At 36.8% G+C, this 27,246-nt stretch overlaps 1 protein-coding gene across 1 annotated transcript in view; it reads left to right on the top strand.

Moving 5' to 3' along the window:
- Positions 1–8,438: 8,438 nt before the first annotated feature.
- Positions 8,439–27,246, top strand: part of LOC109101862 (bifunctional heparan sulfate N-deacetylase/N-sulfotransferase 3-like) — a 40,107-nt gene continuing 21,299 nt past the window's right edge. Inside the window, exons 1-4 of the mRNA XM_042716637.1 lie at positions 8,439–8,545; positions 11,099–11,253; positions 17,185–17,370; positions 25,908–26,036. Coding sequence (XP_042572571.1) covers positions 8,479–8,545; positions 11,099–11,253; positions 17,185–17,370; positions 25,908–26,036 — 537 coding nt within the window. The 5' untranslated portion in view covers positions 8,439–8,478. The remainder of the gene's footprint in view (positions 8,546–11,098; positions 11,254–17,184; positions 17,371–25,907; positions 26,037–27,246) is intronic.

The raw sequence follows: 27,246 nt of genomic DNA on the forward strand, positions 1-27,246 counted from the left end.
TCCCTGTGGACTAATAAAAAAAAAAAAAAAAACTTACAAAAGAAGTGAGCCCTTACTCCCGGAAATTGTTGGATTAGAGTTTGCCAGATTGAGCGAGTGCTTTTCCAGTTTTCTTTCCACTGTGGGAGGTTCATGCCGTCTGTGACTGTAGAACAAACAGTTTTTAGTAATAGTTATGCTACAGATTTATTTGTATTTGTTCAGTGATTCATTCTGATATTTTGACACATTTCAAAATCCTAATGTTTGGTATTATTGGTGTAAAAACTTCTAGTGAGAAAAAATGTACAGAAATGTACTGTAGTAACAATGACCACAGCCAATGATGAGGCAGAAATTGAAGAATTGCTTTCTTTTTTCTAACAGAACGTGTGGCATATGTACTTTGAGTGACCTGGTTCGAGTACCAGATTATGTTTTTTTCCAGTCCCATCCCCCATTTTCCACTTTGCTTCCTGTCCAATCTAATTAGTCAAGTCTAAAGGCAAAAAAGGCAAAAATGAGTGCACACGCCAACTTGGACAGCCACCTGTTTCTAAGACTATATTTGTGGAAACGTCCCAATTTCAGTGGCAGTTTCTCATTTCTTTTGTATAAACAGACTCCGCTGAATGGGAAAACCTCTAGGTCAGAGATTTTGTAAATTGTGCTTGATTGTGTAGTGTGTGCTCCGTTATGCTAACAAGTCACAGACTGAATGTTGTAAAATGCGAACAGTGCAGTGATTTTGGTAGTTTGAAAGTCATGTGAACCTGACACTTTCAGATCAGATTGAAACTGAAGCATCAGTCTGATGTTAAATCTGAGCTTCAGGATTCAAATACAGACCAACCAGAGAAAAACTCACACACTAGACCTATTTTCAGAAATTATTGATCCAATGATATTTCTGCTTTGAGTAAGATGGAGCTGGTGTATGTGTGTTTCCGTTAAAGGGCTATGGAGGTTGCTAAGCAGCTGTCTTCATTTTCAGCCGCACACATTACGTCAGCAACACACTCACACATGTGTGTCCTCTCACACTTGACACATTATGAGCTGTGTTCGGGAAGCTATTTGCCACGCTACATAAAATTTAAAGTACAGAAAAGCTACCCTTTTTTACAAATAACAAAAATAGCTCCCTTTTCAAAGTAACTACATTGAAGATAGGGGATGTTATCTTTAAGTGATATATCATTCAGTTAAAAAAAAACAACAAGATCAATTAGGGCACCAACCTCAGTATATTAATACACATAGATTTACAATATAAAACTGAAAACAATGCAATATTGAAGAAAACATAATGATAAATAGCAGTTTAACAAAATGTATTTTTTTCATTTTACTATTTAAAAGAAGCCATACATTCCAATTGAATCAATGAATGTATTTCTGTACCAGTTCTTCAGAATGAACTCTCTGAAAGAAACTGTCTCACTAAAATGAATCATTTACATTTAGTCATTTAGCAGACGCTTTCATCCAAAGTGACTCAGAATCAGACTTCCAATTTATGTAATAAACAGATATTATAGTAGAGGGCATTGTGGGCTTTATATTCCATGACTATAAAAATCTTTCTTGCAGTTTCAGTCGGTTGACATATTTAATTCTGTAGAATTTGTAACAATGTTAAATTTATTGCAAAAAAAGAAAAAGAAAACATTTGAAGGCTCTGGACCAATATGGTAGGTTAGTTTTGTTAAATAAAGTTTTGCTAAGATAAGATGCCAGCATAAATATACATGGATGTATAAACAGAGATAGAAAGAGGGTGGTAAGAGGGAGGGGAAACAGAAAACTGTGTTGCTGAGAAAAGAGTGTTGCTGTGACAACAATATGTTTGGCATTTGTGTGGGATTATTTTCTTTTTGCCAGCCTTACTTCTCTTCCACCTTTATTTTTTGTCTTCTTATTCTTCATATCCCCATTTTTTATACTAATACAAATGTACAATTAAGCTTTAGCAATCGCCCCTGCTTAAAAAAAAGCATTGTTTATCTAGATGATACTCATCCTCTCTGCATCTGTATCAGGGTTCATGCCCCTTCTAATCCAGATCTTACCAAAAAGGAGCCTGGAAGTGCTTTGTACATTTAGAGCGGATGTGTTAAAGTCCTGTTGTAGAGATACCTCTGTCTAAGCAAGAAAAATATACATTATGCAAAGCTATCGTTTCCACTGCATCTCAGGTCAGATGGAGTGTATTCGGTTGCAGCTTTAACTCTCTAAAGGAAAGTTCTGTTAAAAACATTCAGCCACCTACATCTGTGAACACGATATAATCGTAACAGCATCAGAAGAATCATGTCCATTCAAACTGAGTGGGCACGTGCCTCCTCAGATTTCTGAGCCAAGTGAATTTTGAATGCAACTTCAGAGACAAAAAACAATATTTGGATCTTTGATAAGTAATTTGATTGTTTATTGGAGCTTGAAAAATGTTTGTCTAAAACATTGTAGTCAGTCCAGTTGAGTCCTTCTGCAGAGTATTTGATTCATCACCTAGCCACCCCATACTGTATGTCCCTAGTAAAAAAGTAATGTATTTACATTTATTTCATACTAAGTATGGTTCAAATCTATTAACATATTTACTGACATATCGCTCGAAACTTACTGTTAGAAAAATTATACTTAAACTTTATTTGAAGTACTACTAGTGCACAATGCACATTTCTTAATATTAAGCATACAATGTGTTTTAATGTTACTATTGATGAGGATTGTGTGATCGTTGAATAATATCTGTCTTTAAATGCAAGATATTTAAAGTATACCTGAAGAACATATAAGAACTGTACATATAACATTTAAAAAAAAAAGAAGAAGAATAAATAAATAAATATTTCTAATAACCGTTTATAAAATGATTGTCATCTTATGGTCGTGTTTATATATATATACTGTATATGTGTGTGTGTTTGTGTTTGTGTGTGTGTGTGTGTATGTGTGTGTGTATGTGTGTGTGTGTGTGTGTGTGTGTGTGTGTGTGTGTATTGGTACCAGTAATTGAAATTTAAATGCTTATACCTTTTAGTGTGCAGGGAAAAACCTGCAACTTACAAAACTATTCAGCTTTCTTGAGGAAGACCACTTTTGGTCCTACAGGAAGCACTCCAAAGTCACACACAACCCTACATCAATCAGATGGCTTCATCTTCCCACTGTATTCTTCTGCCCCTCATGACATCAGTAGGATTTAACATGCTTTGTATATATGCATAACGATAAAGAATGCACACATACACACACAGTCAAGCAGACATAAAGACAGACAGACATAAAAGTAGCAATTTTTCCTCCAGTAATCTGAGAATGAGGTTTCACTGAGGTAGATTAATAGGCATGTACTATACATGCGCATGCTCCTTTTTTCTCAAGGCCTCAGGAATAAGCAATGATTTCATGTCCATTAAATATTATATGTGGAGCCTTTCCCGGATCCCCTGGTGCATACACACACATGTATACATATGCACAAAGTCTGCCTTTGAAAAGCATATTTGATCCACAACAGACCATGCTGAGCTTTATGGCTTTAGAAAGTCATTAAACACAGACCTAACATGAACTGGCTGAGGTAAACTAGATATACTGTATAGATTGGATGGATGGATGGATGGATGGATGGATGGATGGATGGATGGATGGATAGATGGATGGATGGATGCATGGATGGATGGATGGATAGATAGATAGATATATAGATAGATAGATAGATAGATAGATAGATAGATAGATAAAGTTGGTTTGTCAGATTAGTATTTAAGAAACATGTTGTTAGCAAAACTCTAGAAATGGCTCTCTCTCTCTTTCTTTTTCCCTCTCTCTCTGTCATTCTCTGGGGGCATGTTCGTCTTCTTGCCTGCCCAGATGTCTTCAGCTATTTATCAGCATTTCAACAGGTCCCCTCCTCCTTCCCTTCACCACTTTTCACTCTTTTCTCCCTCCTTCCCTCTCCCTCTATCTCTCCCTTGTGAGGAATCGATCAGTGCTTTCAGGTCCTTAACATGCATCTCTGTCACGCTATCTTCTCCCTGATCAGGCCTCAATGTCAGCAGAGAGACGCGAGAAGAGAAGAGAGAAAAAAAAACGTTCAGATGAAAGAGTGAAGGATGAGATGAGACATTTGTGTGTGTCTACATATGTGTGTGAAATGAAATGAAGCACCGCTGTGTTAGCAATCTTTAAATATAATTTGCTCACTCTGCAGTCTAATAAAAGCCAGTCAATCTGATTAACTCTGGTTATCAGTTCCTTTGATGTGGGGGAAGCCGTGGCCTAACGGTTAAATATACAGACCCATAACCCAAATTTAATACCAAAGAGCCACCAACTACTCACCTTTAATACCACAGAACCCCCAACTGCTCCCCCGGTGCCGCAGCAAAAAATGGCTGCCCACTGCTTCATGTGTGTGTTCACTGCTGTGTGTGCACTTTGGATGGGATAAATGCAGAGCACTAATTCCGAGTACGGGTCGCCATACTTGGCCACATGTCACATCACTTTCACTTTCACTTTCTCCCCTCACTGTTCTTTTATGAGGATCTAAACACTATGAACTTACTGATAAACTTACACTGGTTTATATTTGATTGTAGTTTTGGGGAAATGTTTGGAATAATTTTATGCACTCAAAAGGAGCCTGTGAAATTTGTAAAAAAGCTCTCACATATCACTTTGACACACTGACTGTCTCTATTAACCTTCTGTTGAACAATATGTAACAAAAACTTCACAAAAAATCCACATCTCTTTAAAAAAAAAAAATTACAAAATACTCAACAAAAACTGTTTTTATGAAACACTCCAGCATTATATTAATGAAGTCTATTTTATGCAAGAATATTGAACTTTTATTTCAACATTGCCTTCAGTTAAAGACAATTCTGCAAAAAAAAAGTCTTATGAAACCTACATTGAGCAAGTGAATTATACATCTCTCCATTACGTCTTAAGGGCACTGATTAAATTTCTGTGGAGAAAAAAGTCAGTAGAATGCACTTTCCTTAAAGAAACCATATCATTGTATGCTCTGATTACTTTGTCTGATTACTAGCTCAGTGGATCGGAGCGTATCCAGTTACTTATTAGGCTGAGTCTGATTAATGAATTCAAATTAGTGATTCCACCACTTCAGTTCATCCAAGGCATTTTAGGTCAACCAAAGACAATAAGTTTACAAATGAGCTCAATTATGTGTGATCTCTGTTTGAAGCTGGCAAAGACAGCTTGTGAGTGTGGAAATTAGGCTTTTGTGTATGTGTGTTTTTCTGAAAGGATCTGGATTAGTGCAGGCCATATGTAGAAGTGATATCTTGTCGTAATCTTGGCAGAAACACCCATTCCTAGTGGCTGATGTTGGTATTTACAAGTTACAAATATTTGTTGATGTATATTTTATATATTTCACTTATTCAAGAAAACTGCCAATAAAAACATTAGTTTGAAACATTAGAGAGAATTTTTTTTTTTTTTAATTATATGTTTTTCTGATGTTTATAGAGCTTATCCAGAGTGTTGTGGAATAACAAACTATAAATATGTTAACCCTTTTATTTATTGAAGCAGTATATTTTAAAATGAATTATGCTAATAACGTTGCAAATATTTACTGTTTAGTTGTAGTTTAAATAAAATAAATTTTCAGGACACAGTCTGTGGAGGTTAGTCTTGTTCTTCTCAAGGTTTGAAACTTTTGTGGTTACTTTTTTAAACTAAATATGCCGCTTCAATAGATGATAGTATTTGCATATTTAAAAAAAAAAAAAAGAGTTTTAAATATTTTTAACAATACTTTTGGTAACCTTCATGGCCACATGTGCCAAATGCATTTTAAGAAACAATTCTACTCATTCAAATTTCATTGAGTGGTTTATTATCTAGATTTTTCCATGACATTTTGGTCTATGCATTTATGTATTAGACAGCTCAGGCAATGTCAATAGTATGACTCATAGGGGTGGATGAAATTATATTGTATTGTTATAATATATATTAATTATATTAAGCTGTTTAAACTTAATATGTCAAATTCAGGCTGCTAAGCATATATGTTTTTCAAATCATTCATTTTGACATCAATTGCATAAGGTTTCCTGTTTAATTAGATGATCTAGATCCCTCTAGTCCTCCCTAAACCTCCTTGTAATTCACACCCAGTGCAAAACTGTTGTGATAAATCCTGTACATGTGAACCATTTGCACAATGTGTTAAGTAGGTTCACAGACTTAACATTGTTTGTTTGTCCTGGAAGAACCTTCTCAACAAATAACCATAGGCTGAACCACATAAACACCCTTAACCATAAACTGTGCCTAGAGTGAGACCTAAAAGACTGGTTTATAAAAATGTAGTCCAAAATTTACAGTAACCCTCAAACCTCAAAACCAGAAATAATATCTGGGGTAAAGCATGTGAAGGTTTCGGTTATTATAAATGACAATAAAACATGGATTATTCAAAATTAAAATGTATTAAAATTTTGCATTAAAATTTCTGGCTCTTGTGACAGCGTGCACTGCATCTCCATACTGACGGGAAGCATTAGAACTGTGCCATTATGAAGCTGCTTCTTTGGCTTATTAATGCATTAATGATTCATGTGCACTCTTTTGAAGTGTACGCAGTAAATGTAAGGAATCGATTTAAGACAGAGCTGTTTAAAACCTAACCATTAAATAATTAATTTAGCTCAGTTTGTTGCATTTTAATCAAGAGGACCCTGACAGTGGATGTGAGTGCAGACTGTAGAAATGAGCGGAGGAAGTTTTATTAACTTTTCCGATATGTTTGTTGTTTGTGTTGCTATTTTAGAGTCACATTTTGGAAGAGTTTTGTAATTTATGCGTGTCTGCGCATGTCACAGCTTGCTTAGAGAACAGGAAACTCTAAAAATCTCCTAGAATAGCTATGTCTATCACTTTTTTCCTTCTGTCATCCATTTCAGGTTCACTATCTCCTCTCATCCTGTCATTCCCCTCCCATCTCTCCTGCACTTGGTGTTCTTATCTTATGATGTCAGATTCCCAACATCCCAGATTCCCACATCAATATTAAATGTGTTCTCTCTCTTTCTTTTATTTGAGCTCTTCCCTCTCGCTCCTGCAACAGAATACATCCCATCTACTTTTTGCAGGGTAAGATAAGGTCCCGTTTGTTGTCACTTTTTAAGGCGTCTAAATCATTGGATAAAACAAGACTCTCTTTGGATAAATGTAAAATTAAGTGTATGACACAATGCCACAAACATGGGCTTTTTTGATGAACTGATCAATTAAAATTTTCAAGTAGAGTAAAATTCCCCATACATTATTTCTTATCTTTTCATTTTTTAGCTGTAATCTATTTATTAATTATAATATAGTAATTGTCTTCCTTTTTTATTATTTAATTTATTGACTTTATATAAATTTTTATTTTACATGTATATTAATATAAAATAAACCACATAGAGTTTGACTCTGATGCTTTTTACTACTTATATACTTTTTTTATTATTATTATTACGTAAATATTCTTACAGCTTACTCACAGGTTTATCTTACTCACTCCCCTTTAACTTGCTTCCTGAGCCACGATCCATCGAACATCAGGCTGAACCTCCCAAAAGACACGTAACACATTCCGCTCAATATTCTAAAAGGCATCTCTCCAAAAACCTCCATTTTAGTAATATCACATTACGGCATGAACATTGAATTAGATGAGGCCAGATCATTTTAAATTAATGAGCGCTAGATCAAAATGCCACTCTATTAGGTTAAGATGCAAAGTGCACATAGACTGGCGCACTGTCACGTGGGCGAGCTGATTCGATTACCAGGATGTGAGTACCTGTGCTGATTTTGTTGCTGATGTTTAGTTGAATGTAAATGGAATTAATTAACAAAATGTCATCAGAGATAACTTTCACACTCTCACTGGAGGATAAAATCAAATATATTACACCTGTCTCCTGGGTCCCGTCCGTGTGTGTCTGCCTGTGTGCCAGAGTGTGTGTCAGCATATCTTCTCGAGCTCTGTGAGTAATGACTTGATGACACCGTCTAAGTCAGCCAACACGCCCCTTCCTTCCTTCCTTCTGCAATACTGCCATATATCCTACAAAACAGTGACACACACGCTCACACTCACTGTCAGTTGTCAGACAGATATTGATTGTATTTGCATGGTGTCTTAGGCTAGAAATATATGAGACTGTTTTATTGGAACTGCTGCAATGAGGCACCTGCCAAACCCAAATGCCATTACTCATCCCGGAAAGATCGATCACATCCTTATACGCATATACTCAGACTGTGAGCACATATACTACCGCATGATGTTAATTCAAAAAGTTCAATATTGTGGTGTATATTATGGTTGATTGATATATAATAGATAAATGGACATGTACTGAGCAGTGCATAGGCAGTCAACAGTGCAATCTTCAGCTTCTAATGTTTGATGTTTTTATCTTCCAGGCTCTTCTGGAAACACAGAACATGTTGAGGTCGTACATTTCTAACTTCACCTTTAACCTGGGATTTTCTGGGAAATTCTTCCATACAGGTAAATATGTGTGTGTTAAAAGATAAAATGTGTTAAAAGATCAAATGTAAATACTAATTGGTGACAACATACATGATCGCACTGCTATAAAAAGGCGTTTTGTAATATTCTGATTGGCATGGTAACAGAACTCTGCCATAGCAACTCTGAAGTTTCTCTGGTTCATCATGTTCTATTTTTGAAGTGTGTGTGTGTGTGTGTGTGTGTGTGTGTGTGGATAACTAAATTAAGTTTATATTAGTGTCACTGATTACTTTTGCAAATTGTAGCTTATTCTGGACAAGAACCACGTACGTAGACAGGAAGAGACCAGTGTTATTTTAGTTTAGTTTAGATGCTTTAGTTAAAGTGTTCGTAATTTTGTTGAGTTTTATATATATATATATATATATATATATATATTATATATATATATATATATATATATATATATATATATATATATATATGGATTTTAGTTTTAGTTTAGGTTTCATTATTTTGAATCAGCTTTATTTTTTTTTGTGTTGTCTTAGCAATACAATAAATTACAATTAAATAAGTATATAAAAAAATTTCTACGTTTAAGTGTATTTATATTTTATTGGTCATACTGTATTTTAAGGTCCAATTATCTCTATTAACATACCATTAACTGCATATTTTGCCTCAATAAACTCCTATTAATAGTAAGATAGTTGTTAAATTCAGGTATTGGGTAGGATTAGGGATGTAGCCTTTAGCGCGTACGATCACACCCTTTAACCCTTTAGCGCGTACGATCACACCGGTGTGATTAGTCTTGGCTGGTCCCTGAAGCGTACAATCACAACGGTATGATTAGAACTTTCAGTGCATCACGTCATCAACTGCTGAATTTAAATCCGCTTTCGCGCTTTGGCTGGCGCAGAGCCAGATCAGACGCGCTGAACGCTGGATATATTATCACAAATATTCAGTGTTTTCAACCATATAATGCTTATTTTAGGTTTCAGATATTTAAAAACACATAAGTTCTAGCAAACCCATACATTTACAGTTTGTAAAATACACGCTGATGTCTATGGAAACGGCAATAATGACCCTTACAAATATAATTTGACTACATGTTTTTATTGATATCATATACAGATTGTGTAGGTAACTATAAAGTTTACTCTGCCCTTCTCCGAGTTTACCGGAGACCTACTTTAATGTGTTTCCGGAGGAAAGGATGAATTTGCGTGTTATAAATCCCACAGCTCGGATTCAGCGCGAACTAACATGGCGGCGCCCATGACCCGGTATAGATCAACTAACACGGTCGATATAAAAGTGTTTACACTACCAAATATATTTACTTGCACATATTTCAGAATCGGAATATCAGATATACAATAATATAGTGAGCATGTTTGTGAATATTTTGAATAAAACAGGAAAAACGAAATAAAAGCGAGCCATGTGTCATACAGATCTATTTTGGCTTTGGTGTGTCACATGACAAGCATGACGCGTCGCCATGGAAACAGTAAGGCGGCACACTCTAAATAACGGTCGCCTGAAAAAGAACTCACGCCGGGGTCTCAGCTTGAATATTTTAAACTCACGTGCGAAAGGGTTAAATGAAAATGAGCTGGTGCTCCCGCCTCCATATTCAGAAGAGTGCGGAGCTTCAAGAGCTCATGCTCGCGAGCAAGAAAACAGTAATGATGGACCACTGCTTCTCACTCAGGGCTGTGTATATGCTAATAGGGCAGAGAGTGTCACAAATGGGCGGGACTTTCCCCTGAGTATGACGTCATAGAAGTGAGAAATCTAGAACTGCTAGTGTGGAGAGACTGTTTATGATCTATTGGGATTATAAAACAATGAGTGGGTGGATTTTTACCATTATAGGCTGGTTGTTTTCACACACTGTGGCCACATAACTGTGTTCAAACACCTTAAAAAAGTGATTTTTGCATTCTATGGCACCTTTAATTATAGGCATGTTAACAAGCTACTAGTTAATAGTGAGAAATATGAATTGGTGTTGATAAATTTTTGTTGATTTAGTACAATTTTATATTTAAAGTAATAAAATATGTATTTTTTTTGTTGGACTTTTTAATGCTTACAGTTTGCTGACCCAGACTTTAAATCTTTAAAATACTTTTATTATTTTGTCAAATTATTTTTTTTTTTCTTTGCGTGTGTGTGTGTGTGCATATAGCATAATATCCAATCAAATATTATTTTGTCAAATTATATAAAAAGTGAAAATATTTAATTGTATAAGAATATATAAAATGCTATGTATACCGTACATAAATACTATGAAACATTGAAATCTGTTTTAACAGTACAAAGGAGTCTGACATGATATTTCCCTCACCATCATTTCCACCACAGAATCCTATTAAACTAAAGAAATGTTTGAGCTGTGGTGGAAGTGATACTGCAACTGAAATCACATTCATTCTTCCATGATGAAGTTAGACATTGACTAAGAGTTTTAGGAATTTAAGATTTTTAGAATGTTTATTTTTTTTTAAATCCACAGGCCCAAAGAAAATGCCCAGTATGCTAATGAGCTAATGTTTGTTTGTGTAGGTACACAGGAGGAAGATGATGGAGATGATCTGTTGTTGAAATATGTTGATGAGTTCTGGTGGTTTCCTCATATGTGGAGTCATATGCAGCCTCATCTCTTCCACAATGAATCCTCTCTGATGGAACAAATGGTCCTGAACAAAGACTTCGCTTTGGTGAGTAAATCTACACCTCTAACTTGCCCATACACAATCAGTGAACAAAACCATCATCCAGGTATTATCACATCCGGCGAAATACCCATTCACTTAAGGAACCATTAGCCCTCCAGCGAGTCGTGTCATTTACTTTGAGAAAATGAACACTAATTATGCATGTTTTACAGGTGCTTTGAGACTTCAGTTGTTCCTCAAATAGAGAACTGCCTCTTATGATTTTGACAGAACCTTTGAAACCTACACAAGAACAGGGGAGAGTGTGTGTGTAAGCGTGTGTGCTCTCATTTAGTTATCTCTCGGTAACACTCCTGCATTTATTTGTCCCCCTTTTCTGTGAAGCAGCACTCTCCTATCACACTCAAAGACACTTTGCTAGCAGAATGTAAACTCTGACACATATATTTACCCTTCATATATTTCAGAGTGATACGCATACTCTAAATTGATGCAAGTGACCCGAGTGCAAATCTGGCTCATTCCATTTCCTGATCCCTTTCACTCATCTGCTCTTTTTCGTTCCATGTCTATAAAATGGACAAGCTATATCTCCTAAGTCATATATAAAAAATGAGGAATGCCCTACTAAGACGTGACCAAAACATTCCGATTTCCAAGAGAATTTTAAAGGAAAAGAATCCAGCTGTATTCTGGCACACAGTGGGGTGATCATTGGCATTCCTCATATTTACACAGCCTGTTTTATTTAGTTTTGAGCTGTTTGGAAGCCAAACACTATGGCTGAACTGTTAGAGAGGATATCTGCATGACCCACTGAACAAGTAAATTGTCACGCAAGTAAACTACCCATCCATTGTGTTGCACAGTGCCACTTGTGCACTTGTGGTATAGTTTGGCCTTTTGTTTCTTTTTGTAACACTTTGTAATAAAGGAATAGTTCACCCCAAAATAAGAATTTGCTAAAAATGTATTCACCCTTAGGCCATCCGAGATTGTTTCTTCATCAGAATAGATTTGGAGAAATGTACCATTACATCACTTGCTCACCAGTGGATCCTCTGCAGTAAATGGGTACAGTCAGAAAGAGTCTAAACAGCTCATATAATCTACAGTCAACAATATTCCAGTACATCAATTAATGGCTTGTGAAGCAAAAAGCCAAGTGCTTTGAGCATGTGATGTAATGCTACATTTCTCCAAACCTGTTCTGATAAAGAAACTCAACTACATGTTAGATTGGCCTGAGGGTGAGTACATTTTTAGCATATTTTCATTTTGGAGTGAACTACTTCTTTAATGGTGAGTTACAGAAAAGAAATATTCAAAATTCTGTTTATATATTGATATGTGTACAGCAAAGTATTGTAGATGGTTGTGTACTCACTAGCTGCCAATGTCTAGACTTCATCTTTACTGTTAGGTTGTGTATTAGCATCACTGTCACTTGGCTGTTTAGAAATATTATAATAATATAAAAATTATTTTCGAAATACAGCCGTGTGATGTGAATGGCGGAGTGAGTGATAAACTACAGAGCGTAAAGTGCCCCTGCTGAAAGTCACAAACAAGCACAGCCTCTGTCTGAAAACATAACCGCCAGCTAAATTATAATTTGAGTCATGCGCTACGGCTTGAGCAGTTTAGCTAATAGTTTTTTATGCAAATGCAGTTTGCATTAAAATGTGACTAAAATTAAGATTTAACAAAGTTCTTTTGAAAACAATAATCTGTTTCATAAATCTACTCATTGATTTATCCATATAATTATTATCTTTGTTGTTTATTTCCCCCCACATTATCATTTTCAATCATTTCATCTTTATCCATAAAGAGGCCTTCATATTACAGTGAACTTTAAATGGCTTTTAAGTGTGTTTAGCCATCTGAGTAATTGAAATATTAGAAATGAAATTAGCTTAATATGTTTTTTTTTTTTACTGTGGGTATGTTGTTTAACTGTTTTGCACAAAAACTAATTATATCTTAACTACATTTTTCAGCAGCAACGAGCTACTTTTTTTCTGTTAAACACATCTATAAATCACATTGTTTGCTTTGCATCTAAAACAGCATCTAAAGCAAACAATGGCTTCAAAACTAACACAATTTCTATAAATCACATTGTTTCCTTTAGATCTAAGACAATAATCATACACATTCTCTTATAAAAGCTGTCCCACAATTTCCTCTCTTTCATTTGTAGCTTAGGAGCCAGATTAACTTTAGTAATTCACTTTGTTCAAATGATTCATGAAATGAACTGAATAAAAAAAAAGATGTTTCACAGATGCAAACCTCTATTCGTGGCATCAAGTCTCTGGTGGTATTTTCTGTGTTTTTATAGCAAAATATTGCATTTAACAGTGCTTTTCATTACTATGTTTTTGACTCTAGTATTCTATTTTTTGTTGTATTTAATGTAAATGTAACTGTTTTTAATGAAGTTTATTCAGTTTAAACAAGAAAAGTCTATTTAAAAAACATTGTTTTTGTCGCAGACCCAGACTTTCCATCTTAAGATATACATCATAAAAATTATAATTAGTTTATAATTAATAAATAAAGTAGAATAATTATAAATCATTTAACTGTTTATTGTGTGAAAATGAACAGAAAATAGAAATACCTTTGACATTAAATTATTTAACTACTTTAAAATCATGCTCTTTTAAAGTAGTGCCCCCAACACTGGTGTTTATTGCTCTGTGTGTATGAGGGTCAGGTTTTGCCTACATTATGCAATCCAAATGTCCCCACAAGGATAGTAAATCCTGAAATCAACTTCATTTTGGAGAGCAGCCAACAGTGCCTGTAAGGAAAAAAGCACAATGAATATCCTAAATAATATCTTAATTAAGATTCATGTGATGGTTATCTCATTTGCAGGTTTCAGTGAAGGCTAGGAAATAGAAAATATAATTAGCTCAGTATAAAAAATAGATGCCAGTGGAAAGTCTACACGATTATAGAAAAACAAATATGTGTATGCATGTGAGTTGTATCTCTCTCTAGAAGTCTAGATATAAGTAGCAACGCATCCTTTTTTACAATATTGTGACGCACATCTGAGTAAAGCAGATTATTTAAAAGAAAAATGTAGGATGGGGTTTGGGTTCAGTTCATTGGTTGCTGACTGGATGTAAGTTAGCTTAATGTGATCTTAAAAAAATGGAAACATATGCATGGATGAATAATTCACCATGAGATTAACATGCATTTAGAAAATAGATTCCACTTCATGCTGACTTTAATACATTTTCCTCTCTCAGAGCTGCCATAAGAATCTGTTCATAGTCAATGACAATCAACAAACTGCACACTTCAAAAATTTCCCAGGAAAAATCTCCTACATGAGTGACCAAGGTCAAGCAGTTAGCATGCGCTTGACTCTGGGTGCAGAGTAAAACAGACTAGTGTCTGTCTGCTCAGGGGGCAGAGACTGTGAGAGTCGAACTGACAGAGAATTTTAATGGGACACAAGCAGAAGTTTGATAATCTAGAGAAGACAGCTTTGATTTGCCTTTATTGGTTTGGGGGTTTTTGATTAAATCAGAGACCTGTGCAGCTAAGCTAACAGATGAGTGTACATGAGAGGATGGAGAATGTGGGAGGCTGTGTGTGTGTGTGTGTGGTGTGTGTGTGTGTGTGTGTGTGTGTGTGTGTGTGTGTGTGTGTGTGTGTGTGTGTGTGTGTGTGTGTGTGTGTGTGTGTGTGTGTGTGTGTGTGTGTGTGTGTGTGTGTGCACATTCTCTTGAGGAAATTCTGTGGATTACTGGATCCTCATGATATGGAAGTTAAATCTGAGAATTCACCTCAAAACACAGTTATCGACTCAGCTGTTCTTTAGATGTCTGTTATCTCACCTATCTGATTTTAATTAGTTAGCCCAGAGAAATTTAAAAATGAAAATGGATTTTTCATAAAAATCATAAAGTCTCGAATCAATAGCTCTGAGGTAGCTCTGTGTAACTCTGAAGATAAGTGTGAATGAGCGCACCAGCTATAAAAATGTGTGTGTGTCTCTATCTGGGAAATGGGATTTTTTGGTAATTTTGTCTACTCAAGCACTCAGCGGATAAATTAATGCAGTACTAACAGTACTAAAATGTTTGTCTATATATATAGAGATATATATATATATATATATATATATATATATATATATATATATATATGCATCACAGTGTGTTCTAACCAATTATGACATATAACGAGCTTTCTCTTCAGTGTAATTCTGAGGTTTTTTGTCATATCCAGCCACATTCATGAAAAGCAACAATCAATAGGATGTATTACAATGATTTCTGATGTATCATGTGGCACTGAAGACTGGAGTACTGAAAATTCAGCTTTTCCCCCACAACTGCGTAGACGATGAATCTGTGTCCCGACTTAATCTCTTAAACCGAAAACAAAGAAAGAAATAGTTTAACAATGAATTATTAAAATGTTAAAGCAGCCTCCTCCTATTTTTTAATTTAAATTGTTTATTAATAAAAGTGCGTTTAGTCGACTAATGCTACAAATGAATGACTACTAGTCAACCAGACACATTTTTAGTGTAGGACAGCCCAAATATATATATATATATATATATATATATATATATATATACATACATACATACATACACACTACCGTTCAAAAAGTTTGGAATCAGTTAGACTTGTATTGTTTTTTAAAGAGAAATCTCTTATGCTCATCAAGACTGCATTTATTTGATCAAAAATAAAAAAACAGTAATCTTGCAAAATGTTATTACAATATAAAATAATGGTTTCTATTTTAATATCCTTTAAAATATAATTTATTTCTGTGATAAAAATCTGAATTGCCATCAGCCATTACTTCAGTATAAAGTGTCACATGATCCTTAATAAATCATTCTAATATTCTGATTTATTATTAAATTATCAATGTTGGCAACAGTTGTGCTGCAAAATATTTACACTAAAAATGTGTCTGGTTGACTAGTAGTTGTTCATTTGTAGCATTAGTCGACTAAACGCACTTTTATTAATAAACAATTTAAATCAAAATAGGAGGAGGCTGCTTTAACATTTTAATAATTAATTGTTAAACTAGTTCTTTCTTCTTTGTTTTCGGTTTAAGAGATTAAGTCGGGACACAGATTCATCAGCATAAATCAACATATTAGAATGATTTCTGAAAGATCATGTGACACTGAAAACGGGAGTAATGATGCTGAAATTCACCTTTGCATCACTGGAATAAATTAGATTTTAATGTATATTAAAATAGAACAACATTATTTTCCATCGTAATAATATTTCACAATATAATTTGTTTCCTATATTTTTGATCAAATAAATGCAGCCTTGATGAGCATAAGAAACTACTTTAAAATCATTAAAAAAGGTTCAGCGGAGGGTGGATGCCTCCGCTTCACATCTGGGTGGTTCTTGGCCTCCACGCCGTGCGTTTAAACTCTCTTTTAATGCACTGCAAACCATTGATTATCCCTTACACGTACATATATATATATATATATATATATATATATATTTTTTTTTTTTTTTTTTTTTTTTTTACATTATATGTGTGTGTGTGTGTGTGTGTGTGTGTGTGTGTGTGTGTGTGTGTGTGTGTGTGTGTGTGTGTGTGTGTGTGTGTGTGTGTGTGTATGAAAGAGCTCATATTAAAGAGCTGACTTTAAAGTCAAGGCCATAAACTGTGCATATTTTAAATACTTGAGGAAATGATCCTTGTCTTTTATCCCAAGTCTTAATTAAATTGAAAATTTGAAAATATCCTGGAAAATTCATCAAAGTCCTGGAAAATGATCATTCGAAAAAAGTGAGAGATTTTCTGATTTTTGAATTTTGATTTGTGTTCAATATTTTGAAGTTGTAAGTCATCCACTTCAGTACTCAATTACTTGTGTATATGTTTTTATAAAAGATTGTAATATGCTATAATATATTTATTTGTGTGTATTTCTCATTACAGGAGCATGGTATTCCAGTAGATCTGGGATATGCAGTGGCCCCTCATCATTCTGGTGTATATCCAGTCCATATTCAGCTGTATGAGGCTTGGAAGAAAGCATGGGGGATACGAGTGACCAGTACTGAGGAATACCCACACCTCAAACCTGCACGCCACCGCAAGGGATTTATTCATAATAACATCATGGTACGGCTCAACATACAGAGGACACATCATTGCACCACACAGAAATCTTGTGTATGCGTATGACAAAAAAGTTCATAATCGTTTTTTTGGATGGGGAATAAAATTAATTTTCCCTGGGATCAAAATTGCAGGGAACAATCGCACACTCAAAAGGTTAATATCACAGAATATTAATATTGGAAGGTGTAATAGTTTAATATTTGATTTCATCCGCAGGCAGTGTCGTACAAGATTCTTCCTCCTCAAATCCTGATTAAAAATGTAGCATGTTATAATATTTTGGTCTAGCTAACTAAAAGAATGTCTTGGTTACGTGGAGGGAACAGAGACGTTAAGTTGAATGACATATGAGGTCTAACTTGTGAGGCCAATCATCTCTGAGTTTAAGAGAAAACAGCAATGAAAATTGGCTAGTGGATTTTGCATGCTGAGCCACTGCCTATGCCTATGGGTATATAAGGCGACATTAGGTTTTACGCTGAGGAGCCGAGAACGTGTCCCACCAACAGCGAATGGTTCAAGGTTGTGGCATGGGAACATATGGGGTCCATGGAAAATGACATATGAGGTCCATGGAAAACACCACAACCTGATCACCCTCACAACCCTGTGGCACTGCAATTTTTGACAAGCCACAGTGTGTCACAAAAGCTACGCTAAGGTTGTAACCTTCCCAAAGCCACAGCGCCAATTCACTAAGCTTGGTACCAAATGGTGAGTACATCGCTGCTAGAGAAGGCCATGCTACTGTTCCATTCAAAAAAAGTTTTTTGGAAGGGATTTAAACCTTCAGTGAAAGATTGCTTCAAATCTTTCCTATTTGTTCTTTCAGCCTGGTAGAACAATGGGGAAGCGAGCCTTAAGGTCGCTACAGAGACCACATCCTACCTGTAGGGAGGTGACATGTGGAGATACTGATATTGACTGACCCAGGGGGCAGTACTACATATGGAATGGGTCTCTGAGGCAGGTCCTACCTTAGAGTAGGGATGGAATGTCTGCTAGAAGAGACTGACAGAGCGGGTCTGTAAAGGGAACACAAAAATTTAAAAATACGAATATTCAGGGCATGCTAACACCATTACTGGGCCTGGCGTCAGACTGCTTCGTCAAGTCTCACTATGGTGCTGGAGGATGCTCAACCAGGGTTCGCCAATCAGGGAACTCTACTGGGAGAAGAAAGGCGCTCATATCCCCGTGTGAGGGGGAATGGCGCAGCAAGCATGACACCGAGCCAGTCCTTTCTGCCACTTACCCAACACATGGGAAGAAACTGGCTCTACATGAAGGTGTGTGTAAGAAAAAAGTGATGAGGATGTTGAAGATCTTGATGAAGATGTTTATTGCAGCATAGCAATGACAAAGTACATTTAGTACTGTACCTTGGGTTTAACAGTCAGAATGAACCCAGAACATCCTAAGTTCAAACCTTTTATACATTTTCGGTTTACTAAACTCCATGCCCAGCCCGCGGCTTCACAGATGTCTGCCAGAGAGGTGCCGTGCAACAACGCCCAGGTGCTCTTTGTCTGCGGTTGTTCTCAGTGTCCCACACCATTCCCATTCTACAGTTGGTCACAAAAATTTTGCTCAGGATGTAATCGTCCCAAATGGACTACAAACCAACATAACTGTTGACTTCTTCTCTATAATAATCAAGCCATTTTGGGAAATGAGCATGATCAAAAATATTGTGGAGTGGAAGCTGGGTCGAGGCAGAATATAATATCTTACTAGACTCCTGACAACGAAGGTGTTGCCCAGCCCGCGGCTTCACAGATGTCTGCCAGAGAGGTGCCGTGCAACAACGCCCAGGTGGAGGCAACACACAGAGTGGAGTAGGCTCTCACCCCCAGGGGGCACAGCTTGCCTTGGGATTGGTCAATGCCATTGGAAACCTTGGGCACGTATCCAGGCTGGGGTCTCAGGACAATGTGAGATTAGGCTGGCCCAAACACAAGGAACTCTTCACTTACCGAAAATGCTTGGTCCCCAACCCTCTTGATGGAAGTGAGCGCGTGCAGGGGCGCTGTCTTAAGAGACAGGAACTTCAGCTCAACTGAATCAAGCAGCTCAAGTGGACCCCTTTGGAGTCCAGCCAGGACAACAGAAAGATTCCAGGAGGGTATTAAGGGTGTCCTAGGAGGATTCAACCCTCTGGCACCCCTCAGGAACCTAAAAATCAGGTCATGCCTTCCCATGGACCGGCCATCCACTGCATCATGATGTGCTGTGAAAGCAGCAACAAACACTTTCAAGGTGGAGGTTGACAGCCTACACTCCAACCTTTCTTGCAGGAAAGAAAGCACAACTCTGACCAAGCATCTCTGGGGATCTTCTCGGTGAGAAGAACACCAATTCGTGAACTGACTCCACTTCAAAGCATAGGCCTGCCTCATAGAGGGAGCTCTAACCTGAGTGATAGTGTCTAACAACTGTGGTAGGTCACTTAAGTCTGCCCCGTTCTGTGTCAACATCTTGAATGGGAGCTTGTGAAGGGGGGACTGGCTCAATTGCATCCTTCACCAACAGGACAGCAATCTCCTCGTGCAAGACGGCATCTCAGACTGCCACCAAAGTCTCGAAAATGCCATTGAACTTGGTAGATCGAGAGCTGCCGACAGCTTACAGGCTTTGGTTGGAGATGTGGATGATTCCTCCAAGTGGCAGTGTTTTGGGGGCACAAATGCACCACAACCGCTCCCTCCACCTGGGGAATGTCCATGTACCCCCTGGCTGCCCCGCCATCAAGGGTAGTGAGGACGGAAGAGGGAGACGAGCAGCTTCTGGCTCTAAAAGGGGCCGTCCATGTCACCTCTTCATGCACCTCCAGGAAGAAAGGAACCGGAGTAGAACATGGTTGTGAGCCGCGCTCCACGCCGAGAAACCAATCATCCAACCTTGAGCACTCAGGGCTGAGGGGTCTATTCACCTCCAGCCCGATGCTCACGGGTGCTCGGGCAAGCATGGCCGACAACTCTGGGTCCAATTCGGCAGTGGTGACAACACCCAAGGGGGGCAGCCCCGCCGAATCTTCATCCTCAGAGGACGATAGCCCATCCCCCAATGCTGCAATCGACATCTGATCCTCTTACCGCCCAACGAATGACACGCTGGGCTGCACATGCGCTGCGGGAAGAGAGAGAGGTCCGTGGAGTGTGGCCCAGCAGAGAAGCTCTCACAGTCACCCTCAGATCTCCCAGAGCATTAGCCGGCGGTCCTCTGTTCGTGGCAGAGAAACCGGGACTGGTAGTGAAAGAGGGGTCTGCTGCACTCCCCTTGAGGAGAGAGAGATGCGATCGCAACGCTGCCATGGTCATACGCCCACAATAGATGCATGACTCATTCATAAACGCCGCTTCAGCATGAAGGAGACCCAGACACTGAAGAAAGCGATCGTTTGCATCGACAGAGGACAGGAAACAACTGCATCCAGAAGGACATGGACGAAACGACATCTTGAAAAAGACACAAACCGTCCGTGATTTGCTCTTTTAGAGGAAACTGGTCTTTTAGCTGAAGCGCCCAGGGGAATCGCTGATGACAGGGACACCGCTGTAACGCACTGCAACACAAACCAGGAACAGCCTCCCAAACACAAAGATGAATGGCTTTGTAGTGAATATTGAACATCAACTACTCAGCTCCGAAGCAAAAATCCAATGAGATGCGCACTGTCACCTTATATACCCATAGGCATGGGGATTGGCTCAGCATACAAAATCCACTAGCCAATTTTCATTGGCATTTTCTCTTAAAACTCAGGGATGATTGGCCTCCCAAGTGAGGCCCCATATGTCATTCAACATGACTCGTAGTGACCGACAGATAGGGGAACTTTTCTTAACCCATTAGTACTATGCTTGCAAGCTAAGCTGTCAATAACAAACTTACTTAACATACATAACATCAGTGATTATGGACAAGACTCATCTCATACTTTGCAGGAAGCTGTATAGATTTGCAATCTGCCACTTGTTGCTACACAGGTAGTGTTGTGAAAAAGCAATGAGACTTGCCTGCAAGAGACTGATACAAGATACAAAATACAAGCAACAGCTAGCATAGCAAATCAATGAAACACATATACACTCCAAAATAATTAATGATGACACACTGGGACTCAGATGAAATACCTCATAGTACATTCACCACAGCCAAATCTATTAGTGGTACACACACACACAGATCTTGACTAGATGTCCCCAACCACAGCTTTGAATCAATTTTTTTAAATAGCTCTGCTGTCTCTGTCCCTCATTTTTGGTTAAAGGGCTCTATGGTTATCTGAAGATTTATTTTAAAGTGATAGCTCACCCTGAAATGAAAGTTCTGACATAATTTACTCAACTTCATGTAACATTCAAACTCAGATGACTTTCTTTCTTCTGTGGAACACAAACGGAAATGTTAAGCAGAATGTTGGGGGCTTTTTTTTTCTTTTTCTTTTCTTTTTTTTTTTTTTTCTTTTTTGCCATTCTGAGTAATATCTCCTTTTTGTGTACCACTAAATAAATAAGGTAATAAAGGTTTGGACAACATGAGGGACGATAAAGATTTTTTTCTTTGGTACAATCATTTATTTTTTATTATTATTATTATTTACGTTTTTTTTGTTGTTGTTGCTTGAATCAAGATAATGTAGAAGTAGGGCCTTTAATTTTGTAATAATACCCAATGGACCTTTATCACAGCGGAATTGATTACCGGAAGTACCCGTCGAAGCAGTGTATTGATTCTTCCGGTTATGTATATTTTTCAATATGCTGTAATCACCAAGTTGAATAAAAGCCTGTTAAAATGAGCATCTGCAGGATGATTTCAAAATTCTGATATTTTTCAGAGACACATGAAGAGATATTCTGATGATTACTGTGTACAGAATTGTCCAAACTCAATGGAACTGTAGTTTTAATCCAACGTAACGTTACCGATTTCACCACACTGTGTCAGTGCCCATTTAAATAGTGACTGAGATGCTGCATTGTGTGCGAGACCTGATGAATAAGATCAGAATTAACATATTTATTCATTTGTATTAAATTTTAGTAATTATTCTGTCATTTTTCATTGTCACTGTATGTAATTCACATATTTATGCCAAAATTCTTAATTAATATTGCATATTAATATTGCATATAATACAGCAATACTGTTAAACAATACTGTTTAAGATTAATTAGCCAAAATGTTTAACATTGTTAATTTCTTTAAGGCAACGCCCACATATTCATTCATCTATTTTAATACTGTTCTTATGAAATTTAACCATGGTATGTGTAGTAAAACTGGGGCAATTCAAATGGAAATCAGTATGTGGAAAAAAAAAACCATGGTTGCTACATATTTACTATAGTAAAACCATGGTAAATTTTTGTAAGGGTCTTTATCAGTCAAATTCATTTAAAAAATGCAAATAGGTATGAAATATGATCAGTAAGAGAAAAACATTGTTAATGAGAATACGAACTTGCTGCAGCAGGTTAGTTGGGAAATACATTTATTTATTCAGAATGCACATTTCAAAGGGAAATATATTAATATAAACATTTCAGCAGGTGATATGAGATGTAGCCCTAAAATGCATACTCTACGTGAACATGCTCCCGTATAATATTTTAGAAGGACCTTAATTCATCCCACCCCATCTCATCTGTGTTTTGTCAGGAAATCATGAAAACTGAGGCAGTGTGTTGTTGTTTTGAATGAAAGCAGCCAGGTACACTGCGGTAACACCAGCGAAAGAAAGGAAAGAGAAGATTTGGCCATTAGTTTTGACTGCGTTGCGATGGGACCGGAAGTGGTGATACACAGTGGCTTCACTTGCTGGATATAGGAAGTGTGATAAAGGTCCATTGCCAAATTGTTTTCATTGAAGACTACCTTTTGTTAGATTTATGCATGAAGCAGAAAAAGCAATTTGCCCCTTTTTAAAAAATAAAACAGTAAAAAAATTTAGTAAATTAGATTATTTTAAGCTCTTCAGATATTTTACAAAAAAAAAAAACTGTTACTGATTAAGAAAATGAGTTTTTGAAATAGTGCAATCAATTTCATAACTCTTATGAAACAGCAGTAATTTAATGCACCCTTTATTTGGTTCTTATGAATACTTGTGCCTTGTTTTTGTGAGAGCACTAGCCCACTACAACATGTCTTTCTTTCTTCTTTCTAGTGAATTAGAGATGTGTCAATTTTCCTCATTCATAATACAAAAGAACAAACGTTGGCAGGCCTAACTCGGATCAGATTTTTTTGCATGCAATTTAGCTGTCATCATCATCTCTTTTTATGAGCGTTCTGAATCTAGCCTAAGACATATGTTTTGCAGCAGGTGTTTGTGAGCCCAAATTTCTGGCTTTTTTTATTTAAACAGATGCACCAAAACAGGTTTTAGGTCAGCTGTTCAGACAACTGTGGCCTAACTACTGGCCTCCTCGGTGCAAGCATGACAGTTCTCAGATCAGAGATCCAGAACACTGAATACTGAGTGTGGATCCATGGGGCTATGAAGCATGTCAGAGTGTTACAGTCTGATCTGGCTCTGCAATACAGCAAGTCGACAGCGCACCATAGAACTAACTGCTTCTTTCACAAACCACCACAATAATATACTGACAGGGCAAGTTATATTCAATGAGAAGAAATGGCAGGGAAGGTGGGTGGCAGAAAAGCGAACAGGAAGGACAGAGCACATGAATAGAGTTTAATAAATTCTTCAGGCATGTTGGTGGGACAGACAGTTTAGTTTGTTAGCACTGAAATTGAATTTTAGAAGATGGAGTAGATTAAAATATTAAATCAAGACTACATGTGTGCAATACAATTGTTCTTTGCACGTCAAATGTGTGCGTCTAGTTTCAGCAACAGCACACGTATAGTGGAACATGCGTGCCACTCAATAATACACAGAGAGAGATGTTAAAGTGGGTAAAGCAATTAAGTTTAAGTTAGATGGAAAGATTGGAGAGAGTCCCAAAGATCTGTTCCAGCTCAATCAAGCAGTCCGAAAACAAGCATATGGGTGATGAAAGCTCTTATCAGTGCATTAGAGCCCAGTGTGTTTGTGAGTGTGTTAATGTAATAGATTTAGCTGTTTTAGCAGTTTGAGAGTCTAGCTGCCTCTCTGATATTTACACACTGTTACAGTGTTGAGAAATTGACTCTGTTGGTTCTTATAAATGTACCAGCATCTCTCAACTTGCCTGTCAGAGGAAGTACAAGTACAATATGTCAGACATACACTATACTGTTCAAAAGTCGGGAGTTTGTAGGATTAAAAAAAAAAAAGTTTTTGAAAGTCTCTTATCTAATGTAATTTCAATTAAAAATAAACATTTTTATTTGAACATATTTTAAAAATGTAAATTATTCATGTGATGGCAAAGCTGAATTTTTCAGCAGCTTATTACTCCAGTCTTCTGTCACATAATCAGTCTAATAATCTGGATCGCAAGAAAAAAATTCTTAATATTTTCAATGTTCAAAAATTTTGTGCTGCTTTAAATTAGCCAATATAAGATAATTTGTTCTTGGAAGAATCTGATGAGAAATGTTCAAGAAATGTGAAAATTCAAAGAAAAATATCCTTTGCATTTAATCTCATTGCTTCAAGGGGAAAAGTTAAAATAATAAAGTTAATAAAAAAATTAAAACCTTTATGTTAAGTGACCTTCATGCTGTTCCGAACCATATTATTTTCTTACTTCAATACTGTATGACAACTAGCAAATTTCAAGCCTCAAAATATATTTAAACCTGACAGCCTTAGTCACATTCTTTTTGTAATTATATCGCAATCTGTTCCTCACACAAAGCTATTTCAGAGCATTTAGAATGTACTGCACAAAGAATTTCATAGACTACTTTTATAATATGTAATTATATTTATATTTAAACCTGACAGCCTTAGTCACATTCTTTTTGTAATTATATCGAAAAGAGCAGTTGTTTTGTCAAAATACACATATGTAATATGCTTTACTGTACTTGGACGTGAGCTAGAAATGGAGACAGCAGTTTTTCTGTTGTTGCCAAGCAGTCATTTTGTCAAATTGAGTCACAGTAATATTTTTTTATGCTCTTTCTCTTTTCTTCTTTGTCAGTCTTTGCCTGTTTGCCACATATTTTATTGAAGCATTCAGCTTTTTCCCACTGAGAAATTATTCTGTTTTCTTTGACTGATCTAGACAGAAAGTGAATGGATGAATATATATGAAGTTGTTTCCTTGCAACACTTGAATACAGATACATTAACATGAGCCCTAATAAAATATCATGTGTAGAACTCAAACTGGCAGTATTAGATGATAAAGACAGAGAGGTTAATTAATACACCATTAAAAGATTCATAATTTGGTTTGCACTGTATTGACTGCAAATCTTTGAAGCCTTAAACTCTGTGTGTGTGTGTGTGTGTGTGTGTGTGTGTGTGTGTGTGTGTGTGTGTGTGTGTGTGTGTGTGTGGGTGTGTGTGTGTGTGTGTGTGTGTGTGTGTGTGTGTGTGTGTGTGTGTGTGTGTGTTTGTGTGAGAGCAGGTGCTGCCCCGTCAGACATGTGGTTTATTCACACACACCATCTTCTATAAAGAGTATCCGGGAGGCCCTAAAGAACTGGACAAAAGCATACGAGGAGGAGAGCTGTTTCTGACCGTCCTTCTCAACCCTGTGAGTGTAAAACATACAGACACACACACACCGTTACTCCGTCGTCTCTGTTCATTTCATTCTATCAGCTTGTTGTATTGTTTTTCTCTGTCTTATTCTGTCCTCATGCCCCCTCCTCTCTCGCTCTCTCTGGGCTTCCATGTTAGTGTTGCTTATAGATTTGTTCTCGCAGCATGAATCACTGTTCTTATGTTGAAAATCTGCTCTGCTTGAATCAGCAGTGAAATGAAAAACAAGACCGTGTGTGTGTACAGTCGTGTATGTGCGCTGTGTGTTTCTACATTAATTCAGTGCTTCGCAACTAGTGGGTTGTGACCCAAAATTTTCTATCCTAATAGGGTCATGGACTGCAGGAAAAAATTACAATGTATCTAACCATATAACAATACATCGTTTAGAAAGAAAAAAATAGGTAATAAAATTTTTAAAGGGAAAGAATGCTTCCCATGTATTTTTTGTGCATGTCAAAGGTCATGCATCCACTTTTGGCCCAAATCTGCTTGGTTTGTGTTTTGTTTAGTTTGCTGTGCTGTTCTATTACAAATCATTATTGGTAAGTGAAATAATATAGTAAGATTACTAAAACTGAAAATTCTACTAAAATAACACTGGTTGTCTGTTGTAAAATCCTGGAGAACCATTGTGGAGCATTAATGGATACTGTAAATGGGTTGACGAATAGATAAAGTACTGTATGTATTGTGAACTTCTTGCACTAACATCCTGTGCAGTCTTTATGTGTATAAGGTATGAAAATTTAATGTTTAAGAGTCAGTGTATTTGTTTGTGTGAAGAAAGCATCAGAGTGAATCTTCTCCTTTGGCTAAAGGCCATTAGTAAGGGTTGACTCATTCCCATGGTGCAGCACTGACCTGAAAAACAAGCTGAATGTAATCAGAGATTGTGAGTGTTCTCATGTTCGCACAGATCCTGATCATCTGCTTATACCAGCAATAATAAACAACCCACAGAGAGAGCGGGTGAAATGAACATAAGGAGATATGGAGGTGCGAAGATGTAGTATATTGTAGTCAGTGTGTGTGGAATGAGATTGTTCACTTCACACTTACATTGCCAAAGCCAACAGTGTGTGATAGTGTGTTAATAGTGTGTTAAGTGTTTGTGGTTGTCTGAATAAAAGAGGAATCGATGATATACATATTGAGAATATTTTTCCTTTTTCATAGTGTGGAACAGTATACTGCATTTA

The sequence above is a fragment of the Cyprinus carpio genome, chromosome B1 (genome assembly GCF_018340385.1).
Source record: "Cyprinus carpio isolate SPL01 chromosome B1, ASM1834038v1, whole genome shotgun sequence".
In the NCBI taxonomy this organism is placed as follows: Eukaryota; Metazoa; Chordata; class Actinopteri; order Cypriniformes; family Cyprinidae; genus Cyprinus; species Cyprinus carpio.